This window comes from Lampetra fluviatilis, chromosome 18 (genome assembly GCF_964198595.1).
Source record: "Lampetra fluviatilis chromosome 18, kcLamFluv1.1, whole genome shotgun sequence".
NCBI classification, from domain to species: domain Eukaryota; kingdom Metazoa; phylum Chordata; class Hyperoartia; order Petromyzontiformes; family Petromyzontidae; genus Lampetra; species Lampetra fluviatilis.
Window position 1 is genome coordinate 8303178 of NC_136292.1, and position 27863 is coordinate 8331040.

Consider the following 27863-nt stretch of genomic DNA (forward strand, 5'->3'; position numbering starts at 1 on the left):
AAACCCATACGGTTCACCCCGTGTTTTTGTACATGGAAATCGAGTTTTCAGGTCCACACTGCGTACAGCCGTTTCATTACGGCCAAAACAAAATGAAAACATTTTGTCTATTCGTTTGTGTTTCTCCCTTGTGTTGGGATGAACGTTGAGATTTATAAGGGCACGGGGTGACCAATACGGTCTTAATTGGTTTGTAATAGGGTAGGGCACCGATAAGGGGTTGACAGGTATGGCATAACTATACACACGTACACAGTGTAGTAACATACACATGCACACGTACATGCACATGGTATGTAATACATAGTTTGCTCGTGTATACACACACTGTGGTAACATAGTGCATGGTGCCACGTGTGCATTGCGTAGCGATGTCCATGCTTGCTGCCATACACAGGGGCGCCGCGGTGCGGGGCTGTTAACTCCCTTGCCAGGTCTGCAGGAAGTCGTGCGTTCGATCCCGATCCTGACATTTTTTTTCCGTTCTCCCCGTGGTCGCGTGGATTCTTCTTAGAGTCCTCCGGGGTTTTCCCTCCACGTTTAGAAACATGCGTCCACTTAAATGTGGCAACGACGATACATTTCTATGTCAGCCGCTTCGTTGAGCTATTATTTGTAGAGCTACTAGCTCAGTGACTTTTACCTGGTATATAAAAGTAACAAAACAGTAGAAAAATTTGTGCTTGGAAGCATACCCACTGGTAGTGTAATGCCAATTTATAGACATATATTAAACGTGTATACTTACAACATACCATCGTGTAAGATAAACTCCGTTTACGTGTACGCAAAGGCAAATACATGTATATTTATAACTAACTTTGTATACAAATAATGTACATATACTATGTAATACATATATTATGCATACATATCTCGTTTCACACATGCACATGTTAAGTTATAGAAATATTAACATACGTAAAACACGCATGTCACAATCAATAGTTGGTTACAGACTGTACAGCACTTGTATGCGTACATATATACTGCAAAATACAAAGATCCCCCGTGTAGACTTCACCAGACTGTTGGGGCAAGTGCTGTAAACTGGCACGAAGGGGTGGGGTGGCCTTCGTCTCCCCAGTGGCGATGTTTAGATCACATGTACTTGGTTTCATGCTGGGTCGATCTAGAGGAGGGCCAGGACCGTTCAAAATATTCGCCACTGTTATCAGCCGTGAGCGCGAGTCGAACTTGAGTCGACGAGTCTCGTAGAGCAGGTCACTAACCACTGCGCTACTGCTCCACACCACGTGTACTACAAAAGACAAAGATCCCCCGTATAGCCTTAACAGACCATTGGGGCAAGTGCTGTTAAAAAGCACATTATGAAGGCTGGCACGGCGCATAATGGGATGGGTGGCCAGCCCCACGCCCGGCCGCCTTTGTCTCCATGGTTTTACACACCGCACTAGGTACACATTTGAGGCTGAGTCGACCTTTCTCGCCTACAAGCACGCGCGTACATGCATTCACACGTGTACATGCACAGTACTGGCACACATGAGCCGACGTGCATACAATGGGAGGCTATATCGAGAGCCTGAGTGAGAAGGTGAAGGCGCAGCCGTGCAATGTATCACTCACGGCACTGCTGGCGGAAGGACCTCCACTACCGGGAGCTCTCGAGTGCCCATCCAGGAGCGTGTGGGCCTACTCTTCCATTGTAGAGTTGTGGAACCCAATCGTTTCTCGACTCACAAAGTAGATTTGTGCGGACAAATTATTGTCCAATTAAACCCGAGCTGCGTATAATAACAACGCGAGAGAGTCCAGGCACGGCGAGAGAGCCCTACGGGGGGGGGGGGGGGGTAGAGGCGTGACGCTGCCACTCGACTCCGTGCGTCTCGTTGCGGTGAATGTAACCGCCGTGTTCCAGCTCACCGGGTCGTCTATTACTGCAATAAACACGCGTCGAGAAAATAATAGTTTAATACGATACAGATACGAGCGGGGTGAGCTATGGATGAGATGTTATCGAATCTAAGAGAATACAAATCGGTAGAGGAGTCGCGTGATGAGACGCGCTCTCACGCAACATCGTGAAGGCGACGACAAGAATATGTTCTCAGCATCGTGGTGGTGTTGACATTGAGGCGTACAGGTGTAATGGAGAAAGTGGTAACCATAGCGGATTTTCTGGTGACATCGTCATTACAGCAACACACCCGCGGAAATTCGATACAGGAAAAAGATTTCAGAACTTTTAAACAATGCTGCAAAGTTGGGCTCAGCACAAAGAATGAGAAAAACACCCCAAATCGTCCGCAGAGTTCGCTGAACGACGGGGAGAGATTTGCTGGTGGGATCCGACTGGAGAACACAACAGTCGGTGTATCGGGGCAATTGTTGCAGGCGAACCAGGCTCAATGACGAATAGTGAGGTGGGCGAGAGCAGGTTGGGATGTGTTTTTTGAAGTTGTACTTTGATTATGAAAAGTCAGGGTTCCGATATACAGTACCTGCAGGAGTTGTTTTTTAATCGGCGCGTGTTACCTGCTCTGAGTTACCGATGAGAAACGCGAACACTGCCGAATGAAACAACAGCTGAACAGTGCGCAGAGAAGTGTGGAGAGAGACGCATGCTCGAGATGACGCTGAGAGACAGAGAGACAGAGAGTGAGAGGAACACGTGGATTAGAGAACACAACGCAGGTTAATGACATCAATCGAGTTTTCACACCTGATGACGATTGCTTGTGTTGCAATTGAAACGTCGTGAGAATGTTATTGTTTTATTTTTTATTATTTTATAATTTCCCTTCTACGTGACTTTACCGAAAGAACCAACTATATCAATCAAGTTGACAATAGAAGTGAATGGGGCCTGCGCAGGACGCGTCTCTAGAAGGTGGAATTGCCGACGGACGAGACTGGTGATGGACTGGCAGTCGAAGGAGGGAGTGTTCCCGACGAGAGGACGCCTCCCACGGAGATGGAGCTATGGAAGCAGCTCCAAATGTCGGAGCGAGACGGACAGGAATGGCGATAGCGTGGGGGGAGCCTTCATCCAGATCGTGGCCGATGGTTACATTTGATAAATAATTAAGTCGTGTTTATGAATAATTTTTATCTAGTTGAAACTCTCAGACAGCGTTCTTTCCACATTGCGTTCCGCACAACAGTAAGACTAATACGGATAATGCAATTAGAGTGTACCACTTAAATCAATAATTATACCCCCATTCTGTATCCTCACCGTTTCTATAAATCAAATTTGCTTTCGTCCATCGGCCTGTGCGCTTTCCAGACCCAATAATTGTTTAAGCAAATGCTACTGCGCACTATCGCTGTGGAAAGCTCGTAGGCTGATGGACTCAAACACCCTCTGTGTGCGGAGATGCGGACAGAAGGCGTAACTATTTATACATCGATCAATAATTCTCCACAGCAACGCATCATCAGTGCAGTCTTATCATCATCACCAGTCATGGTCATGCCACTGCTGGATGTTCCCACAAGCTACGATCGAAATAAACCTCGACTCACGGACAACCTCATGCCAATAAACTGACGGCTGAAGCGTCCCTACTCTCGCGGTCTCGGGCATCGTTTCACCAAACTTCACCACCCTGCGCTGTGCGAATCGTTGAAGGGGTCGAGTCGGGTCAGAGGTCTCGAAGTCGGTCGGGACCGGTTCAGACGGCGCCTCGCCACGGATGTTAGCCGCGGGGGGATGGAACTCGGGTCGCAGTGCGCTCACCGCCGCACCACCGCTCTCTCTCTCTCTCTTGCTGCACGTTGCCTAGGCGTGGTGGTGTTTCTGAGCGCAGTGCTGTAAGTTGCCTTGGAGTGAGTAATCAAGCGAGGCGCACAATGGCTGTGTCGCGCAGTCTGCTGGGTGAACGCCTCCACAGCGTCGCGTCGGTAACGCGGGTTGTTTGGCCATACTTCACCGCGCGGGTCAGTGCGTGGAGGCGAAATTGAACATCGGAATCTCAGCATCCGATATCGCTCGACACCAATCGTTAGCCGTTGCCGGGAATCGAACTTCGGGGGGTTGCGTTCACGGCGCGGTGAGGAATGCGGGGCCTCAAAGCGAGGCCAACATTTACAATCTTTCGGTGGTGACTCCTCTTAGGGGTCCAGTTGGGGAGGACCGGATCAGCTGTCACTCGTCACTGATGCACGCCGTAGCACGAGCCGCCACACAACAAGCACGGCTGTCTGTGGCAGGCTGGCACGGGGACACACACAGCACGTCTGGGTCATCGTCTTTACACGAACACGCGCATCGCGCAACGTGCCCGACACGAACACGGCGGAGCGCGTGCGTCGGAAAGCAAAACATTTGAACAGAGCCGTGAGTCACAGCCGCCTTAGGACGGTGGCAGAGGATGATGATGGACTTCAGCAGCAGCAGCAGCAGGGGGTTAGGGAAGTCAGAACGTTCCGGCAGCGGGACTCAACACTCTGCACGGCGACCCCTGTCCTCAATGCACACGTGCATCTGCGGTTCTTTGTCACTCCACTGCTGGATGAAGGTCTCCACAAGGCCGTGTCGGGCAGCGGGGTTTGTTGACCATACTTCACCGCGCTTTGTCAGGGTTGTTGCAGCGTGCCGGGTAGTCGGAGATAGGTGAGGATTTCACTCGCCGCCGCCGCCGACGCCGATGTCACCCGGAGCTGGGATTCGAACCGGGGGGGGGGGCTCTCGATGCGAGGGGCCAACACTTCAGCCGCTCGCTCACTCGCTCGATCGCCGGCACCCACCTCGACCGCATTCACCGTGGAGTTGGCGAGACTTCTTTTGGACGTTCATGCGCGGCCATGCGCGCTGCAGGCAACGATGGTGATGCCCCGCTAGGGTGACGGTGTCGGGGAAAGTTGTGAGACCCGTGGTGTGGATGGTGAACTTCTTTACCACCGTACATAGCGCGGACCGCGCTAATCGGAGGTGCGGTGATAGCCACGTCTGGATGGAGTGACACCTCTCGAAGCCGAATTAATTGGAGGAGGGGAGGAGGAGCGGAAAAGCCTTCCAGTTGTGGGTTATTCCCGGAATACATCAAAGAAAATAATTTCATTATTAAATAATTACCCGCTTCAACATTTCAATTATAATCCGTACTTGTAATTACAACCGAATATATCTAATAACCACTTAATAACAATTAACTGAATGCAATACTTAGTTCGTTGCTGTATACGTTGCCGGTCTGTTGAAAATTTGTTTAAATTGATGAAGAATCCTGAATAAAAATGTACCCGCGCTTGCCAATTGCACGGCGCACTGTGCAGTGATTGTACACTGGGCGATGCAGCAGGCTGATAACATCAGCTCATCTGGCGGCGTTTGTTTAGCGAGCCAGACTTGATTCAACAAAATGCTGCTGGATAATATTGGTCTGGAAGCCACGAATGAATAGGCTCATCGAATTCGGAAACATTTGTATCTATGCGTGGAGACACTGAACTGTCCACATGCGCTCTCTTGCAGGGTGTTTTGTAAACGTTGAGATGTTACGAAGCGATAAGAACGATTACTCTCCTGCGATTAACAGCCCAGTCGATGATGTGATGGCATTCATTCGGTGATCGCGACAATGCTCCGCTGGAGGTCAGTGCGTTCAAGTCGAGGTCTCACGCAGTCGCGTAAATGCACAAGCGCGCACGTGCGAACCGATGGCGTAGTCTACACGACCAGTGGAGGCATATATACACATACAGTATACATCTAACATTGCTATTTCACAGACAGTTGCTGTCACCAGGCTATAACACCACGCAGCAATCGCAGAATGGCTCGTTATTTCACGTAAACGAATAATTTAGATTTGTTTCCCCCCCGTGATTATTTGGCACACACACATAAAGTATAATATACACGCACGCGCACGCACAAAGACACGCATACACTTGTACCTGTATACCAAGACTCAGATCCCCCGTATAGTCTGAACAGACTGTTGGGGCAAGTGCTGTTAGCGAGCACCTATATGAAAGCCGGAAAGGTACACGAGGGGGTGGGTGGTCAGCACCACCCCCGACCGCCTTTGTCTCCCCAGTGGCGATGTTTACGCACCACACCAGGTACTCATTTGAGGTGTGGCTGAGTACCTGGTGTCGTGCATTTGAGGCCGAGTCGTCCTTGGGGAGGACCAGGACCAGTTCAGATGTTGGCCGTGAGCGGGAATCGAACTCGGGTCGCTGGGTTCGTAGCACAGGGCGTTAACCACTGCACTACCGCAGTGGTTAGTGTACACTCGAGTGTACACAGCCACACATATACACATAGGGTACTCGAATGCACGCATATACATAGACAAAGCGCACATAAACATACACTCACTTGCAAACACGTATACGTAGACACGGTCAAAATATCTCCACCCGTAGAACCTCGAACAGATTGTTGTGGAAAGTTTCGCACCTCGGCGGGCCGCCTTTGTCTCCCCAGTAGCGATGGTTACACACACCGCATCAGCCACTCGCCCGGGACCGGTTCAGAAAGAAAGAAAAAAATCACCGCTGATGTTGGCCGTGGGATGGGAATCGAATTCGGGAAGACGTAAAGGGGCGAAGCGCTCCAACACCGATCCCAAAACACATACACACGTCCCCAGAGATACACAGAGATACACATACACGGAGATAGTAATACACAGAGGCACACTTGAGATACACATACACAGAGATATACTTGGACACATGCACGCGCACACAGAAACTGCAGATCTGGTTGCATTTACTTGTTATAGATGCCGTGTAAAGTGACTTCATCATTGCATAAGATTCACGTGTACGTGCACACATATATGTACATACACATACAGAAATCCCCCGTATAGCCTTAACAGTCTGTATGGGCAAGTGCTGTTAGCGAGTAGCACCTCTGCAAGCCAGCACGGCATACGAGGAGGTAGGGTGGCCAGCACCACGCCCGGCCGCCTTTGTCTCCAAAGTGGCGATTTTTACACTCGTTTGATTCTGAGTCGACGCACACACATACGCGTCTGTGTAAACGCCTTGTTTAGCTATCCGGCGAGTATTGGTTGCGCGAGGCCACGAGAAATGTGCTTGGACTGTCAGACAGACACAGAGACCCACGGTCGTACTAATAAATGTGTCGCGTGAGTAGCCGGGCGAGTTCCGTGCAACACGCAACTCGAGGCATGAGTTTCGTATTTTGTCGGATTATTCGGAAATTAGGGGACACACCTCCCTACCACGCACAACACATACTCTGGTTACAGACGTGTTTGCATACATTGACACCGTGCCACATACATACTGCATGATTTTTGCATGCAATTACCGAGACTGTAATACCAACGTTTAATGTTGTTGGTAAGATATTTGCGATAGCAGTAGGGCTTATATAGATTCCCAAACGTTCAACCGATGCTTGTAAGTATACAACTGCAGCCACACACACACACACGCACGTGTGTGAACATACACATATGTACATACACTCATACTGTGCAAGCCTCCGGTAGGCAGGCCCATGGGAGACACAGATGCGCTTCGCTCTTATTGAGGCTCATCAGTGAGCTGTGTCCGCATCGGACAACCCGTAAATGTTTCGACTCCCGGACCACCGCATCCAGGATTCCTCTCGCCACGTCTGTAGCTGCCCCCTACCACAAGTCCACCAGCGGACCAGGAGGGACACATGTTGGGGGTGAGAAACTCAGTTGGCGTGGTCTGAATAGTTCAGAAGAGTCCCGAACGCTGTTCCAAGTGAATTATTGAGGCACGTGGCCACCACCTCCGTCTGTTCAAGTTCAAGTTCATTTTATTAGGTATAGCCCTGTGAGCCATTCGGCTCTTGAATCGGGTGCAACCGCAAATAAACAAAAAACTAAAACATGAACAAGAAAACATCTTAAAGTGACTATGTGCAAACAGAAAATCCAAGAAAAGACAGCAAAATATTGCAGAAAAAGCACCGTACACCAACACTGACCTCATTGGGGTGCTTGTGCGTGTGCACACAGAGGATCACAGCAGTTATTATCGTTATTATTATTATGGATAAATCGACCTCTTTTGTTGTGCACTCCCGTGGAGGTGCATTTCGCCGATAAATCCCTACTCCAAGCCAGCGACTCAAGCAAGCAGCGTTGCTGGACGAGAGAGACACGAAGGCAGCATGGGCGATGATGCCTCGAGATTGTGACCTGCCGAACGCGATGCCACACACGCCCCGGATCGAGCTCGCAGACAGACCTCGGTGTGAGACTCTTTGGTTCTTTCGGTAAAGTCACGTATAAATATAAAATAATAAATTAAATAATAGCATACGACGTTTCGATTGCAACACAAGCAATCATCATCAGGTATAAATGAAATAGCGAAAAAAATCTAACCAGAAAACTATAGACAGACATATAAGCAGACAGATATCACAAAGATACATAGAGAGAGTAACACACATCGGCACACAGTGAGAGTTTACCGATAGACCCAGACGCACAAGTCGTCTAGAAGTCCGACTTTTGCTTCCACGGATAAACAACACACACCCCACCGAAACTCTTGGTCCACAACCAAGCCCGACATTGCCATTCCACACACCCAATACTATCCACAGGGGCGTTTGTTTAAGCTGCCATAGGGTTTCCTGGAAATATCCGCTGCAACGTGGACAAAAAAAATGGTCACGGATTAAGCGAACGCGGCAAAGTCTCATTGTCAAGAAGAGACGGACAACTAGTTAAGTTAAGCAACGATAATCCCACAAGCCGCGTGTCGTAGGGGTCACGGCGCGACCCGCACAGACGAGTCGAACAAGTTCAAACCCAGGCGATGGGGGGGGGGGGTATCATCATTGAGTGGGGGCCGGCTCGGTGGCCATCGATTATTCCGGGGTCGATAAACCTAGTACCAGATTGTGACGGTGAGTTCATGCTCCTGATTCGAACCGGTGTGTGCGCGCGTGTGCGCGCGTGCTCGGCCGTCTTCTAGAGGAACGTGGATTTTCCACGTCGTGGTTTTTATTTTTGTCTCGACGTGATTCAGACGAATCAACCCGGCCCGCTTTCCGGCGGCTTCAGCGTCGCACTCGCGGCGGGCGAATTACTCTGTCCACGAACTTTGTGTGGGGCCCTTTGCCGGTGGCGCACGACTTCTCGGCTCACCCCGTGCCCAACGAGTGAGTGGAGGAGCAGCTTCGCACATTGGCGGCGTTAGCTTTGGGGCGCAATTTTTTTGTTAAAAAATACTATTATATACACACATCAATCAATGTGACCGTGTCCTAGAGTTGGGCTGCGACGATCTCTGCACATCAGTTGAGTCATTCCACGTGCTGGACGTGGAGGGTTTAGCATTCGAGGTGTCGTGGAGAGCAATAGCAGGAGCACAGAAGTACACTACAACAGCAGATGTAGCCCCCCCCCCACCGCCATGCGCGGGGCAATATCTGTGTCCAATGTCGGCTTCCTCCCACGGCATCGTCCATGATTCACAGCGGCCACTCGCCTCGGGCACGACGGTGTGTGTGTGTTATAACACAGTGTGTGTGTGTGTGTTATAGTGTGTGTGTTATAACACACACACAGTGTGTGTGTGTTATAACACAGTGTGTGTGTGTGTGTTATAGTGTGTGTGTTATAACACACACACTATAACACACACACACACACTGTGTTATAACACAGTGTGTGTGTATGACAGTGTGTGTGTGTGTGTATGACAGTGTGTGTGTGTGACAGTGTGTGTATGACAGTGTGTGTGTGTGACAGTGTGTGTGTGTGTGACAGTGTGTGTGTGTATGACAGTGTGTGTGTGACAGTGTGTGTGTGTGTATGACAGTGTGTGTATGACAGTGTGTGTGTGACAGTGTGTGTATGACAGTGTGTGTGTGACAGTGTGTGTGACAGTGTGTGTGTATGACAGTGTGTGTGTGTATGACAGTGTGTGTGTGTGACAGTGTGTGTGTGTGTATGACACTGTGTGTGTGTGACAGTGTGTGTATATGACAGTGTGTGTGACAGTGTGTGTGTGTGTGTGACAGTGTGTGTGTGTGTGTGACAGTGTGTGTGTGTGTATGACAGTGTGTGTGGGTGTGACACTGTGTGTGTGTATGACAGTATGTGTGTGTGATGACAGTGTGTGTGTTATGACTGTGTGTGTATGACAGTTACCACACAGTTACCACACACACAGTTACCACACAGTTACCACACACACAGTTACCACACAGTCACCACACACACAGTTACCACACACACAGTTACCACACAGTCACCACACACACACAGTTACCACACACACAGTTACCACACACACACAGTTAGCACACACACAGTTACCACACACACACACAGTTACCACACACACACAGTTAACACACACACAGTTACCACACACAGTTACCACACACACACAGTTAACACACACACACACAGTTACCACACACACACACAGTTACCACACACACAGTTACCACACACACACACAGTTACCACACACACCACACACAGTTACCACACACACACAGTTACCACACACACACACACACAGTTACCACACACACACACAGTTACCACACACACACACAGTTACCACACACAAACACACAGTTACCACACACACACACAGTTACCACACACACACAGTTACCACACACACACACAGTTACCACACACACCACACACAGTTACCACACACACACACAGTTACCACACACAAACACACAGTTACCACACACACACACAGTTACCACACACACACAGTTACCACACACACACACAGTTACCACACACACCACACACAGTTACCACACACACACACAGTTACCACACACACACACACAGTTACCACACACACACACAGTTACCACACACACCACACACACAGTTACCATACACACCCAGTTACCACACACACAGTTACCACACACACACACCCAGTTACCACACACACACACAGTTACCATACACACCACACAGTTACCACACGCCACACACAGTTACCACACACACAGTTACCACACACACACAGTTACCACACACACACACACAGTTACCACACACACCACACACAGTTACCACACACACAGTTACCACACACACACACACAGTTACCACACACACACACAGTTACCACACACACACAGTTACCACACACACACACAGTTACCACACACACACACACAGTTACCACACAGACACACACAGTTACCACACACACCACACACAGTTACCACACACACACACACAGTTACCACACACACCACACACAGTTACCACACACACAGTTACCACACACACACACAGTTACCACACACACACAGTTACCACACACACACACACAGTTACCACACACAGATACCACACAGACACACACAGTTACCACACAGACACACACACAGTTACCACACACACACACAGTTACCACACACACAGTTACCACACACACATAGTTACCATACACACCACACAGTTACCACACACCACACACAGTTACCACACACACACACAGTTACCACACACACACAGTTACCACACACACACACAGTTACCACACACACAGTTACCACACACACACAGTTACCACACACACACACAGTTACCACACACACACACACACAGTTACCACACACACCACACACAGTTACCACACACACCACACAGTTACCACACACACACACAGTTACCACACACACACACAGTTACCACACACACAGTTACCACACACACACACAGTTACCACACACACACACACACAGTTACCACACACACCACACACAGTTACCACACACACACACAGTTACCACACACACAGTTACCACACACACACACAGTTACCACACACACCACACACAGTTACCACACACACACAGTTACCACACACACACACAGTTACCACACACACACAGTTACCACACACACCACACACAGTTACCACACACACCACAGTTACCACTCACACACACAGTTACCACACACACACACACAGTTACCACACACCACACACAGTTACCACACACACACCACACACAGTTACCACACACACACACAGTTACCACTCACACACACAGTTACCACACACACACACACACAGTTACCACACACACACAGTTACCACACACACCACAGTTACCACACACACACACAGTTACCACACATACACAGTTACCACACACACCACACACAGTTACCACACACACCACAGTTACCACACACACACACAGTTACCACACACAGTTACCACACACACACAGTTACCACACACACCACAGTTACCACACACACCACACACAGTTACCACACACAGTTACCACACACACACACAGTTACCACACACACCACACACAGTTACCACACACACCACACAGTTACCACACACACACAGTTACCACACACACACACACAGTTACCACACACACACACACAGTTACCACACACACCACACACAGTTACCACACACACACACACAGTTACCACACGCCACACACAGTTACCACACACACACAGTTACCACACACACACACACAGTTACCACACACACACCACACACAGTTACCACACACACCGTTACCACACACACACACAGTTACCACACACACACACAGTTACCACACACACCACACACAGTTACCACACACACACACACACACAGTTACCACACACACCACACAGTTACCACACACACACAGTTACCACACACACACAGTTACCACACACACACAGTTACCACACACACACAGTTACCACACACACACAGTTACCACACACACACAGTTACCACACACACACACACACAGTTACCACACACACACACAGTTACCACACACACCACACACAGTTACCACACACACCACACACAGTTACCACACACACACACAGTTACCACACACACAGTTACCACACACACCACAGTTACCACACACACACACAGTTACCACACATACACAGTTACCACACACACCACACACAGTTACCACACACACACAGTTACCACACACACACACAGTTACCACACACACCACACACAGTTACCACACACACCACACACAGTTACCACACACACACAGTTACCACACACACAGTTACCACACACACCACACACAGTTACCACACACACACACAGTTACCACACACACACAGTTACCACACACACACACACAGTTACCACACACACACAGTTACCACACACACACACACAGTTACCACACACACACACAGTTACCACACACACACAGTTACCACACACACACAGTTACCACACACACCACACACAGTTACCACACACACACAGTTACCACACACACACAGTTACCACACACACACACACAGTTACCACACACACACACAGTTACCACACACACACACAGTTACCACACACACACACAGTTACCACACACACCACACACAGTTACCACACACACACACAGTTACCACACACACACAGTTACCACACACACAGTTACCACACACACAGTTACCACACACACACAGTTACCACACACACCACACACAGTTACCACACACACACACACACAGTTACCACACACACACACACACAGTTACCACACACACACAGTTACCACACACACACACAGTTACCACACACACCACACACAGTTACCACACACACACACAGTTACCACACACACCACACACAGTTACCACACACACACAGTTACCACACACACACACACAGTTACCACACACACCACACACACAGTTACCATACACACCCAGTTACCACACACACAGTTACCACACACACACACCCAGTTACCACACACACACACAGTTACCATACACACCACACAGTTACCACACGCCACACACAGTTACCACACACACAGTTACCACACACACACACAGTTACCACACACACACACACACAGTTACCACACACACACAGTTACCACACACAGTTACCACACACACACACAGTTACCACACACACCACACACACAGTTACCATACCACCCAGTTACCACACACACAGTTACCACACACACACACCCAGTTACCACACACACACACAGTTACCATACACACCACACAGTTACCACACGCCACACACAGTTACCACACACACAGTTACCACACACACACACAGTTACCACACACACACACACACAGTTACCACACACACACAGTTACCACACACAGTTACCACACACACACACAGTTACCACACACACCACACACACAGTTACCATACCACCCAGTTACCACACACACAGTTACCACACACACACACCCAGTTACCACACACACACAGTTACCATACACACCACACAGTTACCACACGCCACACACAGTTACCACACACACAGTTACCACACACACCACACACAGTTACCACACACACACCACACACAGTTACCACACACACAGTTACCACACACACACACAGTTACCACACACACAGTTACCACACACACACACAGTTACCACACACACCACAGTTACCACACACACACACACAGTTACCACACACACACACAGTTACCACACCACACACACAGTTACCATACACACCCAGTTACCACACACACAGTTACCACACACACCCAGTTACCACACACACACACAGTTACCACACACACACAGTTACCACACACACACACAGTTACCACACACACAGTTACCACACACACACCACACAGTTACCACACACACCACACAGTTACCACACACACACACAGTTACCACACACACACACAGTTACCACACACACAGTTACCACACACACACCACACAGTTACCACACACACCACACAGTTACCACACACACACACAGTTACCACACACACACACAGTTACCACACACGCACACAGTTACCACACACACCACACACAGTTACCACACACACACACAGTTACCACACACACACAGTTACCACACACACACAGTTACCACACACACACAGTTACCACACACACCACACACAGTTACCACACACACCACACACAGTTACCACACACACACACAGTTACCACACACACACACACAGTTACCACACACACCACAGTTACCACACACACACACAGTTACCACACATACACAGTTACCACACACACCACACACAGTTACCACACACACACACACACAGTTACCACACACACACACAGTTACCACACACACACACAGTTACCACACACACCACACACAGTTACCACACACACCACACACAGTTACCACACACACAGTTACCACACACACACACAGTTACCACACACACAGTTACCACACACACACACACAGTTACCACACACACACACAGTTACCACACACACCACACACAGTTACCACACACACCACACACAGTTACCACACACACACACAGTTACCACACACACACACAGTTACCACACATACACAGTTACCACACACACCACAGTTACCACACACACACACAGTTACCACACATACACAGTTACCACACACACCACACACAGTTACCACACACACACACACACAGTTACCACACACACACACAGTTACCACACACACACACAGTTACCACACACACACACACACAGTTACCACACACACACACAGTTACCACACACACACACAGTTACCACACACACACACAGTTACCACACACACACACAGTTACCACACACACACACACACAGTTACCACACACACACACAGTTACCACACACACACACAGTTACCACACACACACACAGTTGTAATAAACGACTGGACCACGATGTCTGGCTCAGTGTCCTTTATTATTCGGTTCGTGCTGTACACCCACACGGCTGTCTTTACTCTGTAGCTTCTCCACGGTGCTCACTCCAATGTCGGCCCGATCCACAACAGCAGCTCCGCTGCTGTTTCTCTCACACAGCCCCCCTTGGCTGTACTCTCTGCTGCTCTTCTCCCTCCGCAGCTCTCACAGCTTCTTGCTCTCTCTCTCTCTCTCCGCAGCTCCTCCTGGCAGCCACACCGCTGCCTCTAACAAGCAGCCCCCTCTCTCTCTCTCTCCGCAGCTCCTCCTGGCAGCCACACCGCTGCCTCTAACACGCAGCCCTCCTGGCTGTCTCCTCCCCAGCTGCACACCACTCCGCAGCTTCCTCTTATCTTCGGGGTTGGCTCCCGATCGCCGTCGGCGCCCCCCCTCTCCACACTTGCCCGCGTGGCCTCACTCTTTTCCGCTCACACCCCGACTACCTTCCCCTTCCGGTTTACCCGCTTAAAGCCCCGAACCTTACCCCCACGTCACATGACTCCACCCCCCGTGACGTCACCTCCGGAAGGTCGCTTACGCCCGCATTACACCACCCTCCCCCGTAGAAAAATCCCAGCCGACCTCGGCTGACCAATAGCAAATCGTAATGCGGCGAACCGAGCTTCCCCCCCTAAAGGACACTAAGCATATAATGTAACAACAAGAACAACAACAACGCAATGAACATCAACGATCGTACAAAAGCATGCAATAAATACAACTGTAAGAAAAAAATAACAAGACAGCAACAATCAACGAAACGTAAGCGATTTGGAACGTGTGCGGGTCGCCGGCCCGTCCCGGACGGTCGGCGGCCCACTCGCAGAACGGGAACGCGATGAAAGTCGAGGAATGACAGGGGGTAATCCCCCTGTCGCAGCTGGAAGTCCACCGACGTCCCGTGTCCCTAAAGAGTTAGTCTTGGGCTTGTCCTGTGACCGTGCCCGCAGCTGGGTCGGAAGGGCTGCAGGGCTCGAAGGTCCCGCAGACCTGGCAGGCGTCCTCCGAGCAGGGCCCCTCGTCCCCCGCAATGTCACGGCCGGCCTGTCTGTTTCGGAGGATCTTTAGCCGACTTGACCGGTGCCGAGGCCTCCTGCTGCGGCGGAGCCGGGAAGCGGGCCCAGCAGTCTCTGGCGTAGTGGCCCCTACGCCCGCAGCGGAAACATTCGGCCTCGTTGCGCCGAAGCGCAGGCCTCGCCTCCTGACGGCCCCGTTCTGGTAGCACCGCGCGCGGTCTCGGCCCGCCGCGTCCCGTCCATGGAGCGGAGGCGGCCGTCAGTTGTTGAGGGCCCCGGTCATCCGGAACATAGACGGCCTGCGCAGGGTTCCACCCCAGCGCCTCCTCTTCTTTGACGGGCTCCCCCGTCCACGCCGTCACTTGTTTCCAGCGACGGAGGTTGAATTGCGCATCGAGACACTTAGCAGCCATCCGGGAAGTTAGCTTCTCATGCCCACACACAGGCATGGGGATCCCTAGATCCCGAGACAGCTCCAACATTTTCCCTAATATGAGAGGCTCCAGCAGGTCCTGTGGCGTCTCAGGATAAGCTGCCATGGCCAGCTCCAGCACCGCACCCCTGAACGCCACGGGCGACTCCTCTGGTGCTCGTTGTCGTTGAGCGAATCGCCGATGCGCATCATCTGGTGGCTCATAAGCATCGGCCATTTCTTGAAAAACACCACATAAAGTTGCCTTCTTATCGGTCGCTATGGAACGGAAGAATCGGACAGATTCGTCGTCCAGGAGAGTCGGCAACACCTCCAAAGCCTCCGCATCGGTCCATCTTGCTGTGCGTACCGCCGCCAAGAAGCGGCAGGCGAACGCGCTCCAGTCCCCACCGACGGAAAATTCTTTAACTGTTGTAAGGTGGCGACTCCGACTCCTCTTCCCGCCGTCTTCCAATGGTGGTGGTTGTGATGGCAAATTCAAAATGGCGTCGGCCCGCGGCGTGGCCAAGATGGCGGTTTGGCGCCACGGAGCGCGCAAAATGGCGGCCTCTTGCCGCGTGGGCAATGGCGGCGGCAGGACAGGCAACGTGGCGGCCCGCGGAGCACCACTTGCATCATCCATCGTCCCTGGCGCGACGAGATGGCATAGATGCGCCAGGACGTCCTTAAGTGCCTCCAGTTGTACCGCCATCGCTTGCCATCGTTGATCCGCGTCTGATGATGTCGACGGACCCGCCACCGCGCCAACATCCTCCACTCCCGTTCCCGTGGTCTCCTCAGCCGGGCTCTCCTCCACCACCCCAACAGGATCCGCGGTTGGAGGGAGTTCGTCGTCGTCGGACGAAGAAGCCGATGCAGGCGCCGGATTAACTTTCTTCCTCACTTGTTTCGACATGCCGTTGCACTTCCGACACCAGTGTAATAAACGACTGGACCACGATGTCTGGCTCAGTGTCCTTTATTATTCGGTTCGTGCTGTACACCCACACGGCTGTCTTTACTCTGTAGCTTCTCCACGGTGCTGACTCCAATGTCGGCCCGATCCACAACAGCAGCTCCGCTGCTGTTTCTCTCACACAGCCCCCCTTGGCTGTACTCTCTGCTGCTCTTCTCCCTCCGCAGCTCTCACAGCTTCTTGCTCTCTCTCTCTCTCTCTCCGCAGCTCCTCCTGGCAGCCACACCGCTGCCTCTAACAAGCAGCCCCCTCTCTCTCTCTCTCTCCGCAGCTCCTCCTGGCAGCCACACCGCTGCCTCTAACACGCAGCCCTCCTGGCTGTCTCCTCCCCAGCTGCACACCACTCCGCAGCTTCCTCTTATCTTCGGGGTTGGCTCCCGATCGCCGTCGGCGCCCCCCCTCTCCACACTTGCCCGCGTGGCCTCACTCTTTTCCGCTCACACCCCGACTACCTTCCCCTTCCGGTTTACCCGCTTAAAGCCCCGAACCTTACCCCCACGTCACATGACTCCACCCCCCGTGACGTCACCTCCGGAAGGTCGCTTACGCCCGCATTACACAGTTACCACACACACACACAGTTACCACACACACAGTTACCACACACACACACAGTTACCACACACACACAGTTACCACACACACACACCACACACAGTTACCACACACACCACACACAGTTACCACACACACAGTTACCACACACACACACAGTTACCACACACACACAGTTACCACACACACACACCACACACAGTTACCACACACACCACACACAGTTACCACACACACACACAGTTACCACACACACACACACAGTTACCACACACACACAGTTACCACACACACAGTTACCACACACACCACACACAGTTACCACACACACACACACAGTTACCACACACACACACAGTTACCACACACACACAGTTACCACACACACCACACACAGTTACCACACACACACACAGTTACCACACACACACACAGTTACCACACACACACACACAGTTACCACACACACACAGTTACCACACACACCACACACAGTTACCACACACACACAGTTACCACACACACACACAGTTACCACACACACACACACAGTTACCACACACACACACAGTTACCACACACACACAGTTACCACACACACAGTTACCACACACACACACAGTTACCACACACACACACAGTTACCACACACACACACAGTTATCACACACACCACACACACAGTTACCATACACACCCAGTTACCACACACACAGTTACCACACACACATACACCCAGTTACCACACACACACACAGTTACCACACACAGACAGTTACCATACACACCACACAGTTACCACACACACACAGTTACCACACACACTAACGCTGTCGCCAGAGTTCAATTCCTGCCCTTGGCTAAGCCAACATCAGTAGCTATTGATTACCTAATTAAGCATCCCCCTGTCGCCACCATTACCACACACTCACTGACCATCGTGGTGAAGTATGGTCAAACATTCTAGATTTGAAGCTTTCGTGACTGCAAGGATTCATACTCTTAGGGTTTTTTCGGTAAAGTCACGTAGGTAAAAAGTAATAAAATAATAATACATTAAAATAAATAAATTAAATCACGACGTTTCGAAGGCAACACAAGTCTCCGTCTTCAGGTGGGACCGTCACAGCTAAATTTACTGTATCAAGTGAGAATTTGTGACGGACCCACCTGAAGACGGAGACTTGTGTTGCCTCCGAAACGTCGTGATTTAATTTCTTTAATTAAATTAATTATTATTTTATTATTATTTTTTACCCACGTGACCACACGTGGCCGGCCCGGCATTGTGTATGTGCCCTCTTCATCCAGCTGTGGATGAACACGTGGCCGTGAGAGTGGCTGGGTAACTCGAGGGTTCCCCGCGCGTGTTTGTCTCTCCGCGTGCCGGTCCTGGCCATCCTCTAGGTTGACTCGGCCTCAAATGACTACCTGCTGCGGTGTGTAAACAATCGTTTTAAATGAAAAACAAATTTGCGTTGAATTGTTTTTATCGTGTTTTAGTTTGTCCTTCCCCCCTCCCCCCTCGTGCCTTCGATTAGCACGGCGGGGCTACGTACGGTGCGAAAGAGGTTCAACGTGCAGTGCGTACAAAGGTGACCGGGTGTCGCTTTGGGTATCCAAACCCCCTCGTTGTGCAGTGCCGACCTATATAGGTGCTCACCAACAGCACTCGTCCCAACAGTCTGTTGGGACGGTGATTTAATTGTAAGTGTAATAGGCTATACGAAAGGGGGATCTTTGTCTATACCTGTGTAGGGGCAAGTGCTGTTAGCGAGTAACACCTTTTTGAAGGCACACGAGGGGGTGGGGGGGTCAACACCACGCCCGGCCACCTTTGTCTCCCCAGTGGCGATGTTTACACATCGCACCGGGTACTCATTTTCAGGCTGAGTCGACCTAGGGGGAGGCCCAGGACCGGTTCAGATAATCGTCGCTTGGTGTTGGCCGTGAGCGGGAATCGAACCTGGGTCGCCAGGTTCGTAGCGCTAACCACTACACTACCGATGCCCACAGCTTATGACACACACACACACACGCGTACACTTAGTGACTTAATTGTAAGTTAGATGTGTTGTTTGTTAACACATTCCTGCGGAGGGAGCTGGTAGGAACGTTGGGTTGCTCGGTCAATGGCCAGGGTCAACGGCGGCGTGGTGTATTCCGCAAATATGGCCGACTGTGAGGGCGGGCACAAGCCGGCGTGAGTAGGTTAAACGTTGAGTTGTATAAGGGCACCACGGGGTGACCAGCCCCTCCCCACCCCTCCCCCCACCCCCCACCCAGCCCCACCCTCCCCTCTCCACCCAGCCCCTCCCCACCCAGCCCCTCTCCACCCCTCCCACCCCCAGACCCAGCCCCACCCAGCCCCTCTCCACCCCCCACCCAGCCCCACCCCTCCCCACCCTCCCCTCTCCACCCAGCCCCACCCATCCCATTTTTGGATGCACGACGGACGGACGGACACAATAATCCCTTGTGGGCTGGTGGAACCAGGTGGTTCCTACCAGCATCATTATCGTTATTAACTGGAACTTTCCACGCGAAGTTCGTATTACGCGAGACGATCTCTCGCGTGCTCGTCCCACAATTGCCACGTTCGCTAATTAAGGACCGATCGACCACCTCAATTTACCCGGAGCAATTAGTGGCGCAGAACATCAACAACAACAATAACAACAACAACACGGGGGCGCCTTCATTGTTGTGAAATTATCTGCGGGCAGCGTGAACACGCGGCTCGCTCACGCTGAGCGCTCCTCGTGGCGCGCTTTGGAGGGTTCCTACATCGGCTCGACCGACTCGCTAATTACATTCATAGCTCGTGATTGTTTTTGTTGTTGTTGTTGTTTAAAGAAAGGGCCAGACGAGATTGAGAAATGCGGATACTACGGTTTGGTTCTTTCGGTAAAGTCGCGGAGTTAGAAATGAAATAAAAAATACACAAGCGAGCGTCATCAAGTGGGAAACGTCGTGATTTGTTTGATATTATTTCTGACTCCGTGACTTTACCGAAAGAACCAGAGTATGGATTCCTGCAGTCACGAAAGCTTCAAATCGAGATTGAAAGATGTGGCCCCACGCGTACTCTCGAGGCCTAACGCCGACGATTTCAAAAACTCCGCACGGCAACATTCTCGAATTGGGCCATGACCCCCTACTCCTCCATACACCTCCACCCCCCTCCCTGCACCCCCCCCTGCACCCCCCCTCCCTGCACCCTCCCCCTCCCTCCACCTCCACTCCCCCTCCCTCCACCTCCACTCCCCCTCCCTGCACCCCCCCTCCCTCTCCCTGCACCTCCACCCCCTCCCTGCACCCCCCTCCCCCTCCCTGCAACCCCCCTCCCCCTCCCTGCACCTCTACCCCCTCCCTGCACCCCCCTCCCCCTCCCTGCACCCCCCCCCCTCCCTGCACCCCCCTCCCCCTCCCTGCACCCCCCCCTCCCTCTCCCTGCACCTCCACCCCCTCCCTGCACCCCCCCCTCCCTGCACCCCCCCTCCCCCTCCCTGCACCTCTACCCCCTCCCTGCACCCCCCCTCCCCTCCCTGCACCCCCCCCCTCCCTGCACCCCCCCTCCCCCTCACTGCACCCCCCTCCCTGCACCCCCCTCCCCCTCCCTGCACCTCCACCCCCTCCCTGCACCCCCCCTCCCCCTCCCTGCACCCCCCTCCCCCTCCCTGCACCCTCCCCCTCCCTGCACCCCCCCTCCCCCTCCCTGCACCCCCCTCCCCCTCCCTGCACCCCCCTCCCCCTCCCTGCACCCCCCCTCCCCCCTCCCTGCACCCCCCTCCCCCTCCCTGCACCTCCACCCCCTCCCTGCACCCCCCCTCCCTGCACCCCCCTCCCCCTCCCTGCACCCTCCCCCTCCCTGCACCCCCCTCCCCCTCCCTGCACCTCCACCCCCTCCCTGCACCCCCCCTCCCCCTCCCTGCACCCCCCCTCCCCCTCCCTGCACCCCCTCCCCCTCCCTGCACCTCCACCCCCTCCCTGCACCCCCCCTCCCCCTCCCTGCACCCCCCTCCCTGCACTCCCCCTCCCCCTCCCTGCACCCTCCCTGCACCCCCCTCCCCCTCCCTGCACCCCCCTCCCTGCACCCCCCCTCCCCCTCCCTGCACCCCCCTCCCCCTCCCTGCACCTCCACCCCCTCCCTGCACCCCCCCCCTCCCAGCACCCCCCTCCCCCCTCCCTGCACCCCTCCCCCTCCCTGCACCCCCCCTCCCTGCACCTCCACCCCCTCCCTGCACCCCCCCTCCCCCTCCCTGCACCCCCCCTCCCCCTCCCTGCACCCCCTCCCCCTCCCTGCACCTCCACCCCCTCCCTGCACCCCCCCCTCCCCCTCCCTGCACCCCCCCTCCCCCCTCACTGCACCCCCCCTCCCCCTCCCTGCACCCCCTCCCCTTCCCTGCACCCCCACAGCTAAAGTGGGGGACGCGGAGGAGTCCGGATCGGTTCCTCCTTCACGAGGCAGGTTCTCGACGACCCCCTTCGTGGAGGTTTCCCCCCCAGACTCGCTCCATCCCCCACCGACTCGCTCCACCCCCCCCCCCAGACTTGCTCCACCCCCCCCCCCCCGACTCGCCCCCCCCCCCGACTCGCTCCACCCCCCCCCATACTCGCTCCGACCCCCCAGACTCGCTCCCCCCCGACTGGCTCCACCCCCCCCCGACTCGCTCCCCCCCCCGACTCGCTCCCCCCCGACTCGCTCCCCCCCCCGACTCGCTCCCCCCCCGACTCGCTCCCCCCCCCCAGACTCGCTCCCCCCCGACTCGCTCCCCCCCCGACTCGCTCCCCCCAGACTCGCTCCACCCCCCCCCTGACTCGCTCCCCCCCCCCCCAGACTCGCTCCACCCCCCAGACTCGCTCCACCCCCCAGACTCGCTCCGACCCCTGCTGCCCCCCAACGCACCCCCCGCCGGCGGACCGAGTAATTCGCCACGTGTCTTGGAGTGCGACGCCGAAGCCTATCGAAAGCGCCCAACGATTTGCGGTAACAATGTCGAGACCACGCTCACTGTGTGCACGGACGTATTGTACAGGACGCACGCACACTTTTGGCCGCAATACGGAGGGTATCTGAACAAGTCGTGGGACTCCACTAGGTCGGCTCGGCCTTAAATGCTTGTGTGGAACATCGGCGGTGGGGGGGAGGTACGTGACAGCCGTGCGTGGTGCCGGCCTCAGCCTTCACGTTGTGGTATTAATAGGAGCTCGCTAACAGCCCTTGTCCCCTCCGTGTGCGTAGGCTACACGGTACATCTTTGACTTTGTGTGCGAGATTGTGAATTTGTGTTTGCGAATATTCACAGCCTATAATAACATTGTCAATAGCATGTTAGACACACGTGGGCACTTGTGATTCTGTTCGATTCTCACGGCTAACATCAGTGGCTGAGTGCCGTTTGAACTGGCTCCTGGCCAAACCCCCCCTTCGACCAGCGTGGTGAAGTATGGTCAAACAACCCCTGATGTCTGACGCCGCGTGTCAAGGCCCTCGTCCAGTAGTGGACTCTTAAGTTACTGTGAATACGTACAGTGTGCACGCGACCCAGCTTGGGTTTACCGTCAAAATACTGTACAACCCTAGGTTATTAATACAACAAAAATATACAAAAACCACCAGCTACAGTTACCAAACACCGCCTATGTAATCATCACCGTGAGCATCGCGAGCCTTGACCAATCCACTGCTGGATGAGGGCCGTCGGCATCTCTCACTGCCCTGGGTTGCCACCATCCACCTCGCTCCAATCGGCGCAGCGGGAGTTAAGCTCGTACGTGTTGTGTTCTGGACTTGTGTGGTGTTCTCGAATTGAGTGTGGGGTTCTGGACTTGTGTGGTGTTCTCGACTTGTGTGCGTGTGGTGTTCTCGACTTGTGTGCGTGTGTGTAAAGTGCGCAACTTAACGCATCGAATGACGTTGTTTTTTGTGACTCTGCGTTGACATTGGTGCACAAATAACAGAAACCCACAAGTCGTGTTCCCTGTCTACAGAGGACACCGTCTCTAGCAGGCGGCGTGCCGGGCAGTGTCCCTGGGTTTACAGCAGAGACGAAGAAGGGGCATTGCACGCAACGCCGCGTATCATTGATTTACTACCCGACCAATGCGAGAGTTTCTGAGTTTCAGAATGTCATCGTCAAACATCATCCGCCGTGAGCTGTCCACTTGTGGATGGAGGACGGATCCGCACGTCGTCGCCATCCGTCACGCGATGCACAAGTGAATCCCGCTCGCACGACTCGATTTCATTGCTCCTTCTCTGCACTAGACGCCCCCTCTTGATCCGCCGTTCTGTCTGCAGTCTCGGCCACTGTGGCCATCGCCCTCTCTCTCTCGTGACGCATCCTGCCCAAGCCCGCTCGCCTATCCCAAGTCGGTACGACGTCTTCACGTGCTCCCTTTACTGTCTCTCGGCACAAATCAGGGAAGGCATCTCGCTCTGCTTGTTCGTGTAACTCTCGTCCAGGAGCTTAAACTATCATCCCGCGAACTCCGGTCATCCTGGCAGCAGCAGCAGCGGCTTTTGGCAAACCATCGAACAAAGACGGTCACTGCATCGCGTGCTTTCAGATGCGCTTGTCTGGCCGTCTGGAACGTTCTTCCGATATTAGAAAGCCACTGGAACTATGAACTATTAAATCTAGATTGAAAATTCATTTGTTTTTAGTTTGCTATCCACCCCCAGCACCTCCGATTAGCACGGTTGGCTACGTACGGTGCGAAGGAAGTTGAACATACATATAACTCTTGATATTTTATTGATGACAACGCACGACAAAGATGCATCTCCAAGTTTTCAGTGTATTTTGTCTGACCGAATGAGAACTCCCTGTGAGTCGCATTCGCAACGGTGAGCTGTGTCACCAAAATGACAAAATCAAAACGAATAAAATAAAACAGCAGTGAACCAAATAGAAATCAGCAAAAGCAACTGTCAGCATCGTTTGTATCATTGTCATTATAGTGATCAAAACGATCACTGTCACGATCACTTTTCTTGTTTACCCAGCGAATCCTCAGAGTCTCAAGACTTTTTTAGGAGGACTCTGGGAGCAACGTTGTTGCTGCTGCTGTGTGAAATCCCAATTTAGTAATTTTAAACATTGTAATAATGACCGGCCAATCTCGTTCACATCGAGTCTTCAATTGGCTATGGCAGGAAATTGGAGAACCCGGAGGAACCCCATTGCAGAACAGGGGGAGATCATACAACGGCACCCAAGTCACAAATCGAACCCAGGAATGCCTTACTGTGAGGCACAAGTGTTCCCACCGTGCCACCCTGACACTCATTGGTATCGCAAATTCTGCTGGCATCATCATCACCATCGTTCCCATTATCGGTAATTCTGTAAACCGCACGGTTGCAAGACTGTGGCTGGAATAACTGCATCCCCTGGCAAAAAATAATCAGAATAAATATTTGGTAACTTTTATCACAATCTTGCAATCATTATGCATGTGTAGGGTGCTGTGGATGAGGGGATTATGGAATCCTTTGATGACTAAAACGGACGAGTGCTTGGTGGAGACATTTGAAAGGACAAAACACAGAGATGACAAGATTAACGCGACTCAAAGCCAATTGAGATTAATTTGAGGGATACAGGACAACTAATAGAACAGTGGAACATACACCCATGTGCATTGTGGCTACAAATATATATAAATATATGTTACAAAGCAAAGTTATTATGCACCGCCTCAGAGAATTGTGGGTATGAATAATGAGATAAACTATCCACATGCATACTGGCTATAATTATTGTGCGCTGTGCATTCCATTATAATTTGTGGCGAACTAGAACCCATATCTTTGAGAGAGGATCCTTGCCTACAACGTCTGGCAGTCCACCAGCATTGGTTAAAGCAAAAGCCTGACTGCTGATGAGACACGGTAAATCAAAACCCGCTCGGGGTTTCCGTGTATTGAACCAATTTTGCTGGAATTATGTACTCCCAGAAGGCCGTGTGATTGACGTGTAATTTTTCAGAGATATGACAAGGATATGCATTGCCTAAATAGTATATATTGTCTGCTTATTAATTTCGTTAAATACTCAAGCTGAGTTTCAGATATTAGAAGAAAGATTTTGGATTTTTAAGGACAATTTTGGATGCTTACAGGTATTTGAGATGATTTACATGATGGAGCAACCGGTGACATTCCCATGGACTTTTGATGGCTTATCGGTGACTCCGCTTCTGCATAATAGGACGCAAGTTGACGTGACGGCACGCTAGTAACGGCACGACTTCCTGCGAGACTCGGCACGGAGGAGGGAACGCGCCAGAGAGGATGTCCACCGCTGAAACGTCGCGATGATGGAATCCGCTCTCGTGTTACGGGGCGGACCACTTTGTTGCGGGATTGCGAGAGGTAGCAGGGCCTTCATCCAGCAGTGGATTGACCATTGCTGGTGACTTTTTTTTGGGGGGTGTCAGCGCTTGATTTAAAAAAAAAAGCCTGTTGACGGTCACTCGTTTGGACACACACAGGCACTATTCACACATTCGAAGCCATACACGCGTGCGCACACGTGCGCGTGCACACGTGTGTGCACGCGTACACGCACGCACGTGTGCGCGTGAATGCAACACTCGCGTGTGACGTGCACGCGGAGGCGCGAGAGAAAATTATTAAAATGCGCGGGACGGAGGGGGGGGGAAAAGAATAACTCGCACGCGGCCTGCGGCTGAAAGAGGAGTTCCAGAGCAGCCGGGAGAGATAGCGGTGGGGGGAGGGCACGGCCCCCCCCCATTATCACTGTCTGTCAGTGTCCGCCGAAGCCCCTCCCATGTAATTAGGCAATGTCAACACGGCTGCTGCTCGGCAGGGCGGCCCGTGAATAGTAGCAGTCTCCTCTCGGATATCGGTCCTCAGCTTATCAGCCACTCATCACAATAGGCCATTATCTGCTGCCAGTTTAGCCCACTATAGCCACCACCACCACCACCCTCCCTCCCCTCTCCTCTCCACCCCCCACAGACCGTGCAGCCAATGTCTCCGTGGCTGCGTCCTGCGAACGCGCACACACACACACTGCCTCTCCCACGAGCCGGCCTCTGTGAATGGGCAGCAGTAGCAGCAGCAGCAGCGCTGCAGTGAAAAGGAGCGTGGTGAGGCTCAATGCGTTTCCATGCGCGCTCCGACTCGCCGCGGAAGAATGCGTGGATGCACCGCCCCCCCGATTCGGCGCACGCAGATGCACGCAGCCCCCCCCCCCACCACCACCACCA

At 52.5% G+C, this 27863-nt stretch overlaps 2 protein-coding genes across 4 annotated transcripts in view; one reads left to right on the forward strand and one right to left on the reverse strand.

Moving 5' to 3' along the window:
- LOC144937192 (homeobox protein otx5-A-like) overlaps positions 1 to 1684 on the reverse strand; it is a 54225-nt gene extending 52541 nt beyond the window's left edge. Inside the window, exon 1 of the mRNA XM_078864525.1 lies at positions 1591 to 1684. Coding sequence (XP_078720651.1) covers positions 1591 to 1640 — 50 coding nt within the window. The 5' untranslated portion in view covers positions 1641 to 1684. The remainder of the gene's footprint in view (positions 1 to 1590) is intronic.
- The window catches only part of LOC144937189 (uncharacterized), a 145592-nt gene that overhangs the window by 15731 nt on the left and 101998 nt on the right, over positions 1 to 27863 (forward strand). The window lies entirely within an intron of this gene.